The sequence below is a fragment of the Panthera tigris genome, chromosome C2, assembly GCF_018350195.1.
Source record: "Panthera tigris isolate Pti1 chromosome C2, P.tigris_Pti1_mat1.1, whole genome shotgun sequence".
NCBI lineage: Eukaryota > Metazoa > Chordata > Mammalia > Carnivora > Felidae > Panthera > Panthera tigris.
Window position 1 is genome coordinate 81,693,128 of NC_056668.1, and position 13,940 is coordinate 81,707,067.

Consider the following 13,940-nt stretch of genomic DNA (forward strand, 5'->3'; position numbering starts at 1 on the left):
AAGGAAGCAGGGGAGTGGGTTCCTGACCTCAGCTGGCCTCGGGGTAGAGGACACCACTCCAATTACACCTCAGGACTGCAGTCCAGGCCTCAACATTGCAACATCCCTAGACTCCATGACCAGAAGACGCCATTTGCAGAGGCTCATGGCAGAGCAGCTTGTAAAAGTCGGGGTACATCCTGAGAAAACTGGGCAGTATGTTTCTGGAAACTACTGTTGGAGCTAAGCTCTTGGTTTCTCTGCTGGACCACATATTTCTGGGGGGTACACTCAGTCCCCTAGATGTTGGCTGACATGCCACTGTCTTTGAAAAGACTGTGCATCACTGAGGCAGCCCCCTTTTCCCAGTAAAAAGTCTGGAGTCCTCAGCAGTGGCTGGTTAGAGGGGAATCAGGTTGCACTTTCTCTACTCCTCATAGTTTCCCTGCTTGTCAACTGAGTTTCCTTCTGAGGAAAATCATTTCCCTCACAAAGCCCAGGTCTCTGCAGACCAATTAGCAGGGGGCACTAACAGCCATGCATGTCTGTCCTGGCAAAGGCCAATGTTTTTTGAAGAGAGCTCAAACTCCCTCCCCAGCCCATGTCTAGTGAACACCAGAGCAGGGAAAGAATCAAGTCCATTCCCTGTCCTCTTCTCCTCTGTGAACTGAATTTCAGAAATTTTTTTCAACACGCAACACAAAGCGTCCAGATCGATAAAACAATAAGGAGGGGAAATGTGTTTTGTTTTGTTTTATTTTTTCCTGGAAATTGTGCTTCAAATTTTGCTGTACCATAGAGCCCAGAAAGACATGTGTTCTCATTTGCCTGCCTGACTCCATGGTGGCGTCGCTTTTATGTTCCATTCGTGGCATTCGAGTTGCTCTCCTTTACAGCCCTGTTTCTCAAGTTCTGTTCAAGTTAAACTCGTGTAAAACTCTCCATGGTGCTGGGAGCAGCATGTGTGTTGCTGCTGCATAAGAATCTGTACTTGGATGCCGATCTAGAGACCTGATGGAATTGACAGTTGTGTACCCGTAATCATTAGTGGCAATGATGGCATTCTGGAAAGCAATTCTTATACAGTAAGTTCTACAATTCTTTGGAAAAAAGAATAAGAAAAATAAAAGTTTTTGTTTTACCTTCACTTATTCTGATGTTCTTTCTTGAATCTGAGTTTCTTATCTATATTATTTTCTTTCTCTCTAAAGATTTTCTATTAGTATTTCTTGTAAGACAGGTCTATTGGCAACAAATTCCCTCAATTTTTGTTTGTCTAAGAAAGTTTATTTCCCCTTCACTTTTGAAGGATAATTTTACAAAGGATACAAAATTCTATGTTGATGGGCTTTTCTCTCAACATTTTACGTATTTGTTCCCAACACTTTAAATATTTACTCCACTCTCTTCTTTCCTGCTTGGTTTCTAAGAAGTTGGATGTCATTCTCATTTTTGCTCCTTGTAAGTAAGGTTCTTTTTCCCTGTGGACTCTTTCAGAATCTCTAGCTTTAATTTCTGCAATTTAAATATAATAGCCTAGGTTTGGGGTTTTTTGTTGTTTGTCCTGCTTGGTGTTCTCCTATCTTCCTGGATCTGTGGTTTGATGTCTGACATACATTTGGGGAAATCCTCAGTAATTACTGCTTCAGATGCTGCTTCTGTTCCTTTCTTTCTTCTCCCTCTGACAGTCCCATTATGTGTAAGTTACACCTTTTGTACTTGTCCCACAGGCCTTAGATGTTCTCTCGTGCTTTTTTCAGTCTTTTTTCCCTTGGCTTTTCAGTTTTTTGTTTTTTTTTTTAACTTTTCTGTTATGTCCCCAACCTCAGAGATTCTTTCCTCAGCTATGTCCAGTCTACTAACGAGCCCATCAAAGGCATTCTTCATTTCTGTGAGCTTTGTGGCATTTTAACTTTACCTAGTCCCATCTCCCTTTCCCCAGCTTTACCAGAGCTCTGAAAACCAAAAGTCTTGTACAAATCAGCAACCTAATGGCCACTTGAGGGGACAAAATAGGTTGGGAGCTTGCCCACACAAAAACTTATTCATATCTAAGGGTGATGGGGGGAAAAGGCAATATAAGGGATACCTGTGGTTAATAAAACTGTATCTCTACTTTATCAGTGTGAATATCCAGTTTTGACATTGTGCTTTTGTTCTGCAAGGTGTTATCACTTGGGGAAATTGGGTAAAGAGAATACATGATCTCTTGTGTTATTTCTTTCAACTGCACGTGACTCTATAATTTCCTCATAAAAAAAGTTTAATTAGAAACAAAACTTGTTCACTAATGTAGCAGCATTACTTAGAACAGCTCCAAATTGTAAGCAACTCAAATGTCCATCATCTGGTGAATAAACAAATGACAGTATATTCAACCCATGAAATACTACTCAGAAGTATAAGTGAACAAAATATTAACACATGCAACAAGATGGATGTATCTCTACAAACAAGTGAAGTAAAAGTGAAGAAATAAAGCTAAGTGAAAGAAATAAAACACCAAAGATCACCTACTGTATGACTCCACTTACGAGAAATGTAGTGACAGAAAGTACATCAGTGATTGCATGGAGGTCAGCCTGGAGGAAAAGCTTGAGTACCACAGGTAGGAGGAAACTTTTAGTGTGAAGGAACTCTAGCTCCTTCTACCGTTTGATTATGGTGGTGATCATATGATTACATACGAGTATCAAAATTCATACTGCACACATAAACTTGAATTTTATGAAATTTAAATATCTTAAAATAGAAAAAGGAGAAAAAAATTAAGACTTAGAAAAGTAATACCTGTTAGTGTTCTTCCTGCATTCAGAGGAGGAGAAATGACTCTGAAAAGTTTCTGCATTAAAATTAAAAATAAAACAATCACCATCATTTTTAAAAAAATTATATTTTCAAAAAACAATCAAGAATCTTATACTATTAATCACCTTTCTCTGAATAAATCAGTTATTTGCTATTGGGATTAAATACAAAAACTTTTAAGGTGGACACAAACTATTATTGAAGAATCACTAGGAAACAACTGTTATCATATTCCTCACTGAAAGAAACCATTTAGTAAATACCAGTTAGGTGAAGGTGTTTGTTGAGTTGTAATTTCTGATATAAATATCCTTAGGTTCCTCAAAATGATTAAAAAAAAAAAAAAGTGCAGGGATTAATAGCCCACCAAAATGGCAATGAAGATTATTTTAAACTGAAAACATCTGAACAGCAGACACAAAAGGAAACATTATCTAAATTTAAACACAGCCTCTGAAAACACAGTAAGATTAATGATAAAACTACACTGGCCTTCCTCAGAGGGAGTTTCCTGTTTGGGAGAGGACAGGCCCTTAGAACTGGGAACTGCAAATCAAACTGTTCATTAGCCAAAAAAAACCAATCCTTATTTTCCTAGGAAGGCCCTAAATCCCTCCCTCCCCGCTAACCAACATTTTGTTAAACAGGTGTATAAACCTTTAGTTCCGGCCAGTCAGTAAAGTCCTCATTACTAAGTGCTCCCAGTACTTGTGTGAATAAACCTTTCCTTTTCTCCTGTTAATCTGTCTTTTGTCAGCTAATCTGCAGCCCTCCTCCCCCCACTGAGACCTAAATTCCTAGAGGAAGTGCTTTCCCTCCCAACACAAGGCACTACTTTTACCTCAGAAGCAGCCACAGCTAGAACTAAGGAAAGATTTCAGAGACCCTGGTAGTCATCTCAAATATGATGACAGTCATTCCAGAAAATCTAGAAATTCTCAAGAGGCAGGAGACCTTTTAATTTAGACCTCTTTAAGTACTAAAATAATTAAACTTCAAATAATGACAAGTGATTTCCTTGTGAGCAGAAAGTTACAAAGACGGAATCACAGAACACACCTACCTAACCTCCCATTGCTAAACTCTCCAAATGACTATTTAATAACAAATACCAAGCTATTTCTGAAAACCATTAAACTTGAAAACCTCTCTTAACACAAAACAAGGCAACCTTAATAGCCCACAGCCCATCTGAGATGTGTAGATATAAATGCAAACCAGATTTTGAGGATTAAAACACACATATACAAAACTAAAATTTAAAATGCAACAATAACAAAAACCCAGCAATCATTTTTATCACTATAGAATATATCAAATTAGAATCTGTTTCTAAGGATTATTTTGAGAGAAGGCAGAATTGTAGAGGCCGCTTTTAGAGAATGGGGTTGGGCAATGGAAACCTGATCAAGGTAAAAGGGCCCACGGCAACCAAGACCAAGGAGCTGAAAGCAAACAGGCAATTCAAATAGGTTCATTGAGCAACCCACCTCAAAACAGCTACAGTCCCTAACTGACCAGTTATAACCACGCACAGTTCCTAAGATTACCAAAGAAGAGAAAATTCCATTTTTCCCATATTCCCTGACTTCACCCTGTAACTGTGGCTGCTCACCACTGCCTTTGCTGTCTCTCCTTTGCTGTCCTGCCTGCCTTCCACACTTTTGCGGTGTATTCAGTAAACTTTTATCTCTCTTTCTGCCTTGGGTGAATTCTTTCATCACATGTGATCAGAGCACCCCACATTTGCAACTGGGATGTCCAACATTTGGTGGCCCAAATGAGACCCTCTGATGGCCTGGAGCTCTCCCCGGATTCTCTGGGAATTTCTCGGGGCTTTCCCTCCACGGACCATCCAATTGGAGCATCCCACAGAAACTGCATTAATTCTTCCTAACTGTGGTTTAAGAGTGAGACAAAACATTTTTTGCATGTAGGGAGGTCCTGGATCTCACTGAGGAGCCAGCTGACAGTTCTTTCCAGGGAAGTACTGGACTTCGAAGGAAAGCAGCTGAGAGGTGTTCAAGTGTAAAAAATCCTTACTAGACACACAGACAATCAGGGTCAAAACCAGGGGAAGAGGGTTGTGGCACATTTTGGAAACTGACCAAGAGAAGAGAGGGACAACCAAAACTGGAGGAGTTTTGAATTAGAGTAATATTCACCTACCTACGAAGCTAAGGGTGTTTTAAGAAAGCATGAAATATCACAAGACAACTGCTGAATTAGCAATACCAAAGACAGTTTTGGATAGCCATTAAATATGCAAAAAAAAAAAAAAAAGGTTGACTGGATGCCTTCCACAGATGCCTGGCTCTTCTAAGCCAGGTAATTAGTCATTGTAATAAAACAATGGGCTGCAGGGTGCTACCTATATCCACAATCCATTATCTACAATTCTGTCCTCAATTTAAGGCAAATAACAAAGTGGATACGGCATTTGGTTCTTTTTAAAATAAGACCAAATGCTTTTTAGTGATTAGGAGAATAAATTATAATGCATGCTGTAAGTGCTAAACTGGAAAAAGCAACAAATTAGCAATTAACAAATAAAGATCTTCCACCATTATCAGGACCTTCCCCAGCACAATAGATCTACAAATAATATTTCTTAATAGTACATTTACTACACACAGTCAGTATATGAATATTTTATACCTTTTGGAAAACTTACTATAATATCAAAAATTCTTAAACAAACAAACCAACTTAGTCTAACAGGCAGGCATTACTTGTATCTATTGCTCCCTGGGATTTAAATACCTATTTATGCAGACAAAAAAGAAAGCAATGGCAAAAGGTATGAAATTCAAGGTCACCTAACGCCCCAAGCTAAAATGGGTGCAAGTCTAATAATATATCTACAAGAAATTAAACAATGATTGGATGAAAACAGGATCTATTCAAAGTAAATGAATAGGAAAAAAGCCATTCATAGGCAAATGTGTGTCCAAGTTAGGAAATATCTTACCTCCATTGGACTAATAAATTCATTCATGCCTCTGTTGTAAACATAGATCATAGCATCATACAGACGATTTTCCCAACACATGAGAACTACCTGTAAAAAGAAGAGTTGTCTCACCAATTATTTTCCTTAAAGCTTTAACAATGGAGAAGATCTTAAATACTCTTCCCTAATCTATCTTAGTCCTTCTCTGAAAAAAACTGAAGTAGAGTTGACCCTTGAACAATGTGGAGGTTAGGGGCGCTAACCCCTCCTCACCCCCACACAAAAACCCATATATAACTTTTGACTCCCCCACAACTCAACTACGAATAGCCTACAGTTGACCAGAAGCCTTATTGATAACATAGTCAAGTAACACCTATTTCATATGTTATGTGTGTTATATTCTGTATTCTTACAATAAAGATAGAGAAAATATGTTATTAATAAAATTATAAAGAGAAGGAGATACATTTACAGTACTGTGCTTGCATTTATTGAAAAAATTCCACATATAAATATACCTGTGTAGTTCAAAATCCTGTTGTTCAAGGATCAACAGTACTCAAACACAGTGTCAGGGTAACAGCTGTTGTAGGTTCAATACTACTTTTAATTGTACAATGGCTACTTTCAAACATCCCCAATGTCTATTTTTCTCTCCATCCTCCCCCTTTCCATACTCATTTTGCCCTTGATCAATAGCTCTACAAATTATTTACTGAACACTTATATTCATTCAGGCCCACTCCTAGGCATCAGAGATAAAGTGATAGATCAGACAAATCTCAACTTAGTCTTACAGAACTACTGTTCATCTTGGACACTTAACAAAAGAAGGGAGGGGCAGAAAATGATATGTGAGTTACACCTGGGGAAGTTACTCAATTACACAAATAATTCATTTACAAATGTGATGGGTTACAAAGCAATCTGACATGCTCTAGAGTATTCAGAAGGTCATCCCTGAGGAAGCAATATTTAACTTAGGACCTAAAGGATGCATATAATGAGAGGCAAAAGCAGAGATGAACTCTAGGGACTATGTGGGCTGAAGCAGTAAGGATGAAGGTCTACGGAAGAAAGAAGCTTGAAGTGTTTAAGGATGGAGAGAACTGATCTGTGAAAATATTCAGAAGAGGAACAGTGGTGACCTGCAGTGTACAGTACTTTATATTCTGTTTCTATGAGAGTTACACTACTGACGGACAAGGGAAGAGGGCTGTTAGAAGAGCAGAGGTTGGCAAAGGAGAATGATAAGGACCAACCAGAGAATTAAGAGGAAAAACAGAGGTGAGGTGTCATGGGAGAGTCTTGAGACTGAGGCAGATTCTGGGACCTCTTCTGTTCTCTCACTAACCACCCTATGAGCCAGTGCTGTGATCATACATCTCTGTACTGATGATTAACACATTTACGGCTTTAGCCCTACCTCCCCTCTGATCCATATATCCAACCACTTACTTGGTATCTTCACCTGAATATCTAATAGCAATCTCAAAATAAAAACAGAACTCCTGATTTTGTCTCTCAAACTTCGACCTATCCAGTCTTCCAATCTTCTTAGAGGCATCACTACCTGCATTTATCTCAAGCCAAAAAAACTAAGTGTCATCCTTAAATTCTCTCTTTCCCACACTTCCACACTCTTGCATCCAATTCATTAGCAAATCAATTCTACTGCCATAACATATCCAAAATCAGGCCATCTGTCTCCATCTCATTGCAACCATCTCTGGTCAAGACCACCTCCTGAACCAGTGTCTAATTAATCTTACTTCTGATCTTGACTCCCACCTTCATTCTGTTATACCTAAGTAAACCAGAGTCATCTTGCTTAAAACCGTTTAATGATTTCCCAGAGCACTCAGAATAAAATGGAAAAATCTGGACCTTGCCCTGAAAGGACTACCTCTCTGTTTCAACCAAGCTCCAAGTCTATTTGCCTTTTATCTGTAACTTCAACATCGAGGCTTTTTTTTTTTTTTTTTTTTTTTTTTTTTTTTGCATTAGCTGTTGCTTTTGCCTGGAACAATCTTCTCCAAGATCTCTGCATTGCTGATTCCTTCTTGTCAGATTCCAGACTCAATGTTACTTCCTTAGGGAGATTTTCTACAGTTAACCAATCTATAAGGTAGCCTCACATCCTCTACCATATTGACTGACTTTTAACATAACACTTATTTTTTTATACTTCTGGTTTATCTGTTTGTTGTCAAACTTTTTGGCTAAAATGTAAGCCTCTGAGAGGATAAGCATTGTCCGCTAGGGTCACTGAAGCATCCTCAGAGCCTTACACTCAATGCCCCTCAAATTAATAACAAATGAGTAAGTAAAATGTGAAAAATATGACTTGATATAGTGAACACGGAGGGCATAGCTGATCCACTAAAAGCAAGGTTGAAGAGTCATTAGGATGTGGGAAAAATGGAAGTACAACCTAGATGATGCTTTCAAGACATTCGGCTATGACTAGGAAGAGTGACATGGGGCAGTAACCTATGGGGAAGAAGGAAAGAAGGCTTGATATGAAGAGAAGGGAAACTGAAGAGATTTTTTTAAATTGTTATTTTAACATAAAGAACACTAGAGCATATTTATATTTACATAGTGCTGGGGAAAAGCTAAAAATACTGGGAAGACAAGAAATGAGAAATTTCTCTTACACTAGTATGGGTAAATCAAACTAGATTGATAACAGGCTCTCAAATCACTTTAAATATTATCTGACATGAAAACTCTGCCAAATTACCCACACAACAGAAAGGCATACATAAAAGAGTATCTGGCTTTACTTAGCAAACTCACAGCCATTCATAAAGAGCTTCCAGGAAGAAAACAATAACTATTTCTCCAAGCCCTTCATTTCTGTGTGACTTTGCACCTTTTAAAAAAGTACTTTTGGTCAAAGATCTTTAAGTCATCATATTTTAGCTCAACAGGGCTTGCTTACTTATTAGGACCTTGTACCTTTGCAGAAGTGGCATGCTCATTACTAGGACTAATATGCAACTGAACAGTTAAGAGTGAAATGTCTAGGGGCGCCTGGGTGTCTCAGTCAGTTGAGCAGACGACTTCGGCTCAGGTCATGATCTCGTGGTTTGTGAGTTCGAGCCCCGTGTAGGGCTGGGTCCTCACAGCTCAGAGCCTGGAGCCTGCTTCCATTCTGTGTCTCCCTCTCTCTCTGCCCCTCCTCTGCTTGCACTCTGTCTCTCTCAAATATAAATAAACATTAAAAAAAAAAAAAATCGACTGGGGCGCCTGGGTGGCTCAATCGGTTAGGCGTCCGACTTCGGCTCAGGTCATGATCTCTCAGTTCGTGGGTTCGAGCCCCGCATCAGGCTCTGTGCTGACGGCTCAGAGCCTGGAGCCTGCTTCGGATTCTGTGTCTCCCTCTCTCTCTGACCCTCCCCTGCTCATGCTTTGTCTCTCTGTCTCAAAAAAAAAAAAAAAATAGAGTGAAATGTCTAAGGCCAAAATATATAATGCTCCTCAATTTAGGACTGAAAACTTACTGTAGAGACCTCAGATACACTTGGAGGTAGATTATCAAACAATGGGCTGGCTGGTCAAGCTAAGACATCCTGTAATTTGCTTCTTATACTGTGTTCTGCATTTCAAAACTCAATGTATGAAAGTTATGAACACTGGACATATAAAGTACCTTTCTGAAAAATGGCATCATATTCTTAAAAGTAAAAATATTCTATTATTTGCGTGGAAGTACTCATAGTTGAAATTCACTTGTAGGATGAAAAATGTACTAGTGAATAAGCAAACGGATGAAGAAGGATTAGTCAATAAGCATTTATTGAGCAACTACCAAATGTAAACTTTATGCTCAGTGCTTTGGTGGATTTCAAAGAAACAGAAGACTCTTGGCTTGCAGGAGTTCATAACCTAGCTTTCACTAAAGACCAGTCCTAAGAAATATTGACAAAGACAAGTTTAAGAGACATCTTACCAAAAGCGCTCCGTAAACAACTGGGGTTGATAGAAGGCACAGTGAGGCCCAATCAGTCAGGTAAGTATAATCAATAAAGGAATGTTGTTTATTCCATATATTAGTAAATTTTGTATAAACTCACCTGCTGAATATCTAGGCTGGTGATATCCATATGTACAATGAGGGCTTCCACATTTTCCATTAACTTTTTATCTTGGAAATGAACAATCAAGTCTTTCATTACCTGGGGGGTCATCCCCACCAATTTATCACTTAAAATATATGGTTCAAGGCACTCCAAAAACACTCCTTTAGCCACTGAATTCTCACTTAATTTGTCATACATCTGGCTAAATAAAAGATCCCTGTAACAGAGAAAAAAAAAAAACTTTCAGAAGTATTCTGAACATCCATTAAATTCAGTCTGCTAATTATATGTCCTCGTTTTCCTATTTCAACAAAGCTTAACAAAACAAGCTTAACAAAAACAGTAACAACAAGAGTCTCAATCAATTCTCCCAAAACTTTTATAACCAAGAAAAGCAGAATAAGTTAAATTATTTGCCATAAGTCACATAGCCAACATGTGATGGAATCAGAATTCGAACTCAGCCTGCTGACCTAAATTCTGTGTTGAGTCTATTATGGCACACTGCTTCTTAAAGCAATGGTGATATGGCAGTGGGTAATAAAGTAAACATGATAGAGTAGAAAAAATATGAAAAAGGACTATTCCTAGGCGTGCCTGGCTGGCTCGGCAGAGCATGCAACACTTGATCCTGGGGTCATGAGTTTGAGACCCATGTTGGGTGCAGAAATTACTCAAAACAGGACTATTCCTAATTTATCCTTTCCCCTTTCCTGGTATCTAAATATTCCCAGCTCATATACAAAGCCAATATGTTTCCTGATCTAGCTCTTACCCCTTGATTCCCAAAGGGTTTAGGCAGGGATTACTGATAAGAAAGGAAGAAGAAAATATTCTCTATTTTAAAAATATATCTGGAATTTATTTTATTGCAGAAACAAAATTTTTTCATTAATCTAAATGCCACCACACTCAATAATTATACTTTATCTATTTCATATTTCTTCTGCAAGTAGTCCATGAATAATTTTAGAATTATACTCATTGTAGATATAATTCCAAATTCTTTCATGCAACATTATATAATACACATCATTCTATGATGCTACCTACCCTTAAATTTACCATTTTGTCTCACAATGTTTCAACGTGCTGAAATATTAGAATTTACTTAAGTATTCCTGTACTTACTTCCAGTATTTTACTATCATGAATGATGACACAATGAACATCTACATATACACTCTTTCCCATCTGGAGGATTTAATTCCTTAGTCATTCTTCTTTTAGAAATTTATCTTAAATCAAAAGATATGAAAAATCTTGTGGTGGGGCACCTGGGTGGCTCAGTTGGTTAAGCATCTGACTTCGGCTCACGTCACGATCTCACAGTTCGTGAGTTCGAGCCCACGGTGGGCTCTGGGCTGACGGCTCAGAGCCTGGAGCCTGCTTCTGATTCTGTGTCTCCCTCCCTCTCTGCTCCTCCCCCACTCATGTTCTGTCTCTCTCTCCTTCAAAAATAAATAAACACTTAAAAAAATTAAACAAACAAGAAAAATCTTGTGGTATTTGAAATTACTAAATCATCTTCAAAAAGTATCATAGCACCAATTTATACTGCCACCAGCAATGTAGAATTATACACTTTCACCAGACAATTGTGTTTGATTCTACTACCAGATAATTTAATAAGTGTAAATTAAATAATATTGCTGTCTTTAATTCTTTGACGACTGGCAAATTAAATGTTTTCCATGTTCCCATTCATACATTGTATTGCTTTGTTTTCGTTCACCTGGTTCATTCATTTCCTTTTTTTGTTTAATACAAGAACTGTGCTAGTTCTATTTATCTCTTAAGACTATTTTTTACTAAATGTGAAAATAAATGTTTTTAGAAATGTTATTTCTTTACATGTGTGTCATGTCGCTCGTGAAAAGTGGTAGCTGATTCATCTACAAGTGTGGTCTTTCATGACAGTTCCACAAAAAGGCCAAGGAAGATTCTGGAGGCAGTAGGATGGGGCCCTTGCCTCATCTGAAGTCTTGGAAGAGGGCAGATGATAAGAGAACTGGCTACAAATGCACCAGAACGACATACCACTCTTCAGTAAACAGTTCCTGCAATGTCCTGGGAGGGAAATCCATATCCATTTATTGTTTTTTCTCATATCCACAAATGTAATTTTTATAACAGTTTTCCCCTTGCTGCATATTCTTCATGTTGGTTTCATTTTAATCAATAGTCCATCACATTTTTGTGATTACCAATTATTAACCAAGTAAAAGTCACGGAGATTAATAAAACTTTACTGCTACAAAGAGTTACCACGTAACTCTAATGAATATAAAGAAAATGCCATATTTGCTAGCCCTTCCACTCTGTAATGTGTTGTTAAAAACAACATGCTAGGGAAGACAATTATATAGTTTAGTTCAACACCAAAAGCCCTGGAGAGGAAAATTAAACAGTGAAAAATTCAGTAAACAGAGCATAAAAGGTGACAAACAGCAGCATGAATTGCTGGTAAGATTAATGGCAAAACCATATATTTCTTTCTTAACCAGTCAGAGGCTATAAATAAAGAAGCAAGAAAAATAAAACTCAGCAACTCTTATTGCTATCTCTACATTTAAAATAAAAATAAAACAAAATACAAAGACATGTTCTCATCATTTTGGAAGAATATTTATTAGAGCATCAGGGAAGAAGGAAGAAAGAAAAGCACATACCAAAAAAAAAAAAAAAAAAAAAAAAAAAAAGTGTTTAGCTCCTGTGTTTCTTTCTATATTTAGGAATGATACTCCAGCATGCTGACTCTGTTACCTGGAAGTCCTAACTTTAAAACTGTTTTTTATCACTTCAAACTTAGCCACCCTGTAGCCAGTAGAACACAAAATCCATTCTGAATAATAGAGGACCAAAGAGGTTGTCTTTCTAGGTAGCTTCACTTTACATTAATACTCATATTAAAGACATTATTGGGGGTTTACCATTCATAGCTTCAAACTGATTAAGAAAATGGCCAAATTCACTTCATGCATTATCAATTTTGCAATTTAAAAAATGAGAAGAACTCAGCTTTGATTATAAGTACAAACTCGGACTGTCAGAAACAGAGCAAGAACGTCAACCCTTAACACTTGCCAGTCTTTACTACACATCTAGCCAGAGCTAAATAAACAAATCCCCACTACATTTAAGTAGGACTTGAATCCAAAGTTGGTTTGGGCTGCTCTTTTTATTTATAAAAGTAATGACAAAGTTCAAATGAACTTTAAGAAATTATGTTCAAAATGTTCTATTTTCTGATACAAGGATCACGGTCTGTAAAGATTTCCTTTAAAAAGGCATGGCTTGGGGCGCCTGGGTGGCTCAGTCGGTTGAGCGGCCGACTTCGGCTCAGGTCATGATCTCGCGGTCCGTGGGTTCGAGCCCCGCGTCGGGCTCTGTGCGGATAGCTCAGAGCCTGGAGTCTGTTTCGGATTCTGTGTCTCCCTCTCTCTGACCCTCCCCGTTCATGCTCTGTCTCTCTCTGTCTCAAAAATAAATAAACGTTAAAAAAAAAATTTTTTTTTTAATAAATAAATAAATAAAAAGGCATGGCTTACTTCTGGTGATGGTTGTACAACTCTGTGAATATACTAAAACCTACTGAATTGTACACTTTAAAAAGGGCGAATTTTGTGGTATGAATTATATAGTTCAATGTAGCTGTTATAAAATAGAAAAGGTTTTTCCCCTAGCTTTGATGCTTAAAATATTAACATGCAGTTGTCAGGAAAACAGGATCTAAAACATCCAGTTCCTCAACTATGTTTGATAATTAAGATCTTTCTGTTTCTCGAACAATAATACTGATGTTGAACAAGACTAAACACACACCCTGGCTATCAAAAGACCACTTCAGACTCACTTTAGATTTAACAGAAATATTTTTGGTTCAGATTTATATATAATTCAAGTCATTTGAATAATGGCTTCTTTTTGGATATCGGCTTACAGTGACATAAGCTCAAAGTGGTCAAGATCATGTACGTGCAGCAACTGTTTGGTTTTGTCTTACAATGGCTTTATTAAGATACAATTCACATAAGATAGAACCTATTTTTATTATTTTTTTAATGTTTATTTATTTTGAGAGTCTGAGAGACAGAGAGAGAGAGAAG

General features: G+C 37.7%; 1 protein-coding gene across 8 annotated transcripts in view; it reads right to left on the reverse strand.

Annotated features, from left to right (window-relative positions):
- The window catches only part of VPS8 (VPS8 subunit of CORVET complex), a 250,022-nt gene that overhangs the window by 154,323 nt on the left and 81,759 nt on the right, over positions 1 to 13,940 (reverse strand). For all 8 annotated transcript variants that reach the window (XM_007083608.2, XM_042956666.1, XM_042956660.1 and 5 more), the window contains 3 exons: positions 9,826 to 10,048; positions 5,759 to 5,848; positions 2,770 to 2,821 (listed from right to left, as the gene is read on the reverse strand). In XM_007083608.2, the coding sequence (XP_007083670.1) occupies positions 2,770 to 2,821; positions 5,759 to 5,848; positions 9,826 to 10,048 (365 nt within the window). The remainder of the gene's footprint in view (positions 1 to 2,769; positions 2,822 to 5,758; positions 5,849 to 9,825; positions 10,049 to 13,940) is intronic.